Source organism: Prunus dulcis, chromosome 3 (genome assembly GCF_902201215.1).
Source record: "Prunus dulcis chromosome 3, ALMONDv2, whole genome shotgun sequence".
In the NCBI taxonomy this organism is placed as follows: Eukaryota; Viridiplantae; Streptophyta; class Magnoliopsida; order Rosales; family Rosaceae; genus Prunus; species Prunus dulcis.
In genome coordinates, this window is record NC_047652.1 from 2,005,503 (window position 1) to 2,007,506 (window position 2,004).

General features: G+C 34.6%; 1 protein-coding gene across 1 annotated transcript; it reads left to right on the top strand.

Annotated features, from left to right (window-relative positions):
* Positions 1-389: 389 nt before the first annotated feature.
* Positions 390-1,953, top strand: LOC117622243 (SHUGOSHIN 1-like). Its single transcript, XM_034352847.1, has 5 exons — positions 390-956; positions 1,051-1,088; positions 1,290-1,398; positions 1,498-1,521; positions 1,606-1,953. Exons 1-5 carry the CDS (start codon positions 810-812, stop codon positions 1,873-1,875), a joined length of 588 nt encoding a protein of 195 aa, XP_034208738.1. The 5' UTR covers positions 390-809; the 3' UTR covers positions 1,876-1,953.
* The last annotated feature ends 51 nt before the right edge of the window (positions 1,954-2,004 follow it).

Sequence of the window (2,004 nt, forward strand, 5' to 3'; positions counted from 1 at the left end):
TTTTTTTTGTCAAACTGAAGTTATTACTTTAGCTTAAAACTTGTCTTAGTGTATAGTCACCGTTATGATTCTGTTACAATGATCAAACGGTGTACAATTTCTTCATCATAATTTCACATTTATGTGTAAATTTTTCAGTTTTGATGAAATTAGGTTAAAATTTTACATTTCCTTCAAGTAAATTGCTCGAAATTTAAATTTAAATCACACTTATTTGTTTATTTTTATTTTTAACTACAACTATAGGGATTAGCTTTCAACCAAAAATAAAGTATTGATGTAGCTAAAAATTGGTAGTTGATTCCAAAAACAAGGCTAGGCTCGTTGTTATATTCAAAATCAGGTTCGGATACTTTCTCACCTTGGCTTCGGAAAGCCGTTGTGAAACCGAACCTCACTCCGAACATACATACTTTGCCACTTTGCTTTGCTTTCCTCTTTGTTTTCCCTTCCTTTCTTCTCTCTCTCTGTTTGCTCAGAAGAACCCAACTTTTTGCTTCATAGCGACAAAAGAAATAAAATTAGGGTTTTATTCGATCTTTACTCTTCAGCCATTTGATTAGTTTCCCTCCCAGATTTCAAAAAGTATAGCCATTTATGCTTTTTTTAAAACTCTACTTTGCGGTCTTTTAATCCTCTGCAATTCACTGGCTTGTTTGTTTAATTTCCCAATTCCCATCTGGGTTCTTTTCAATTGAAGTGCTTTGTCTCCCAGAAATCTCTGTTTTTCATGTTTGGACCACATTTCTTGAAAACCCAATTGTGATTGTTGAAGTTAAATTAGGGTTTCAAACGTAAGAAGTGAGAGAATGGCCAAGAGATCTTCTTTGGGTAGCATGATGCGGAAGAAGCTAACCGACATCACTAATTTGCAGACTGCGAAAGCTATTAGCAAAGATGAAAATCCCCCAGAAGATTGTCCTACTGATAAGGACTACATTGACCAGCTCATGAGGGTAAAATCTCACTTGGGTCCCCTTCGATTTTTATTCTTTTCGTATTTTTTGTTAGATTTTCTTAGCGGTTTTGTGTTGTGAAATTCTGAAACAGGAAAGAATGACTTTGATGAGACTTGTCTCGGAAAGGAAGTATCCTTCTATTGTTCTTCAATTTTTATTTTCTGTTTGGTTACTGAGATTGTGCCCCGAGAAACTGAAGTACAAGAGTAGGTTGAAATAGAAACGATGACACTCAAAGTTGTTCCCTTTTCTTTGGTATGTCTTGGTTTTGGCATGTTGCTCAATTTTTCTGAGATGGAGAAGGGTTTTCCTTTAATTATATTTGAACAGTAAAATCGTTGAATTAAGTGGAGCTGAGTTGCAGAAACTGCGGATTAGTCTTCAGAAATTGCAGCAACAAAATTTGAATCTTGCTCAATCAAACAGCCGGATGTTAGCGGTGTGTTTTTCACATTAATCTTAGTGCCTAAACTCTTTTCTACATTAATCTTAGTGCCTAAGTGTCTCTGGTAATTACTCTCTGTTATTGATTCTACAGGAGCTTAATTTAGGAAGAGAAAAGGTACGCTTGTCAATAACCGAATGTAGGTACTATGTTTGTGAAGTCCTCACTTCTCATAAAGACTTCTTTCTTTGTCAATACCAGGTAAAAACACTACAGCATGAACTTCTTTGCAAGGATGCCTTACTTAAAGCAAAGAATCTAGAAATAGAGGTTAGCCCTTATCTAGCATTGTATATAATTAGGAATGCAATCGAAATCTTGACTTTTAAGTTCAGTGGAACTAAAACCAATACCAATTTTTTACATTGTGTACACTATATATCTGCTGGAACTGTTACTGCAAGTTTTCCTGCTGTTTACTTATATATTCTTGAGTTTTTATGGATAACTAATGGCAATGTACTTATATAATTTAGCTTTACTTTTATAACTCCTTCTCACTCCTTTTCTTCTCCGGCTTGTTTGTTGGCACTCAAAAATAGCTGCAACTATTACTGATCAGAAATTCTCCCACTTCTGATTCTGAAATATTTATCAAAT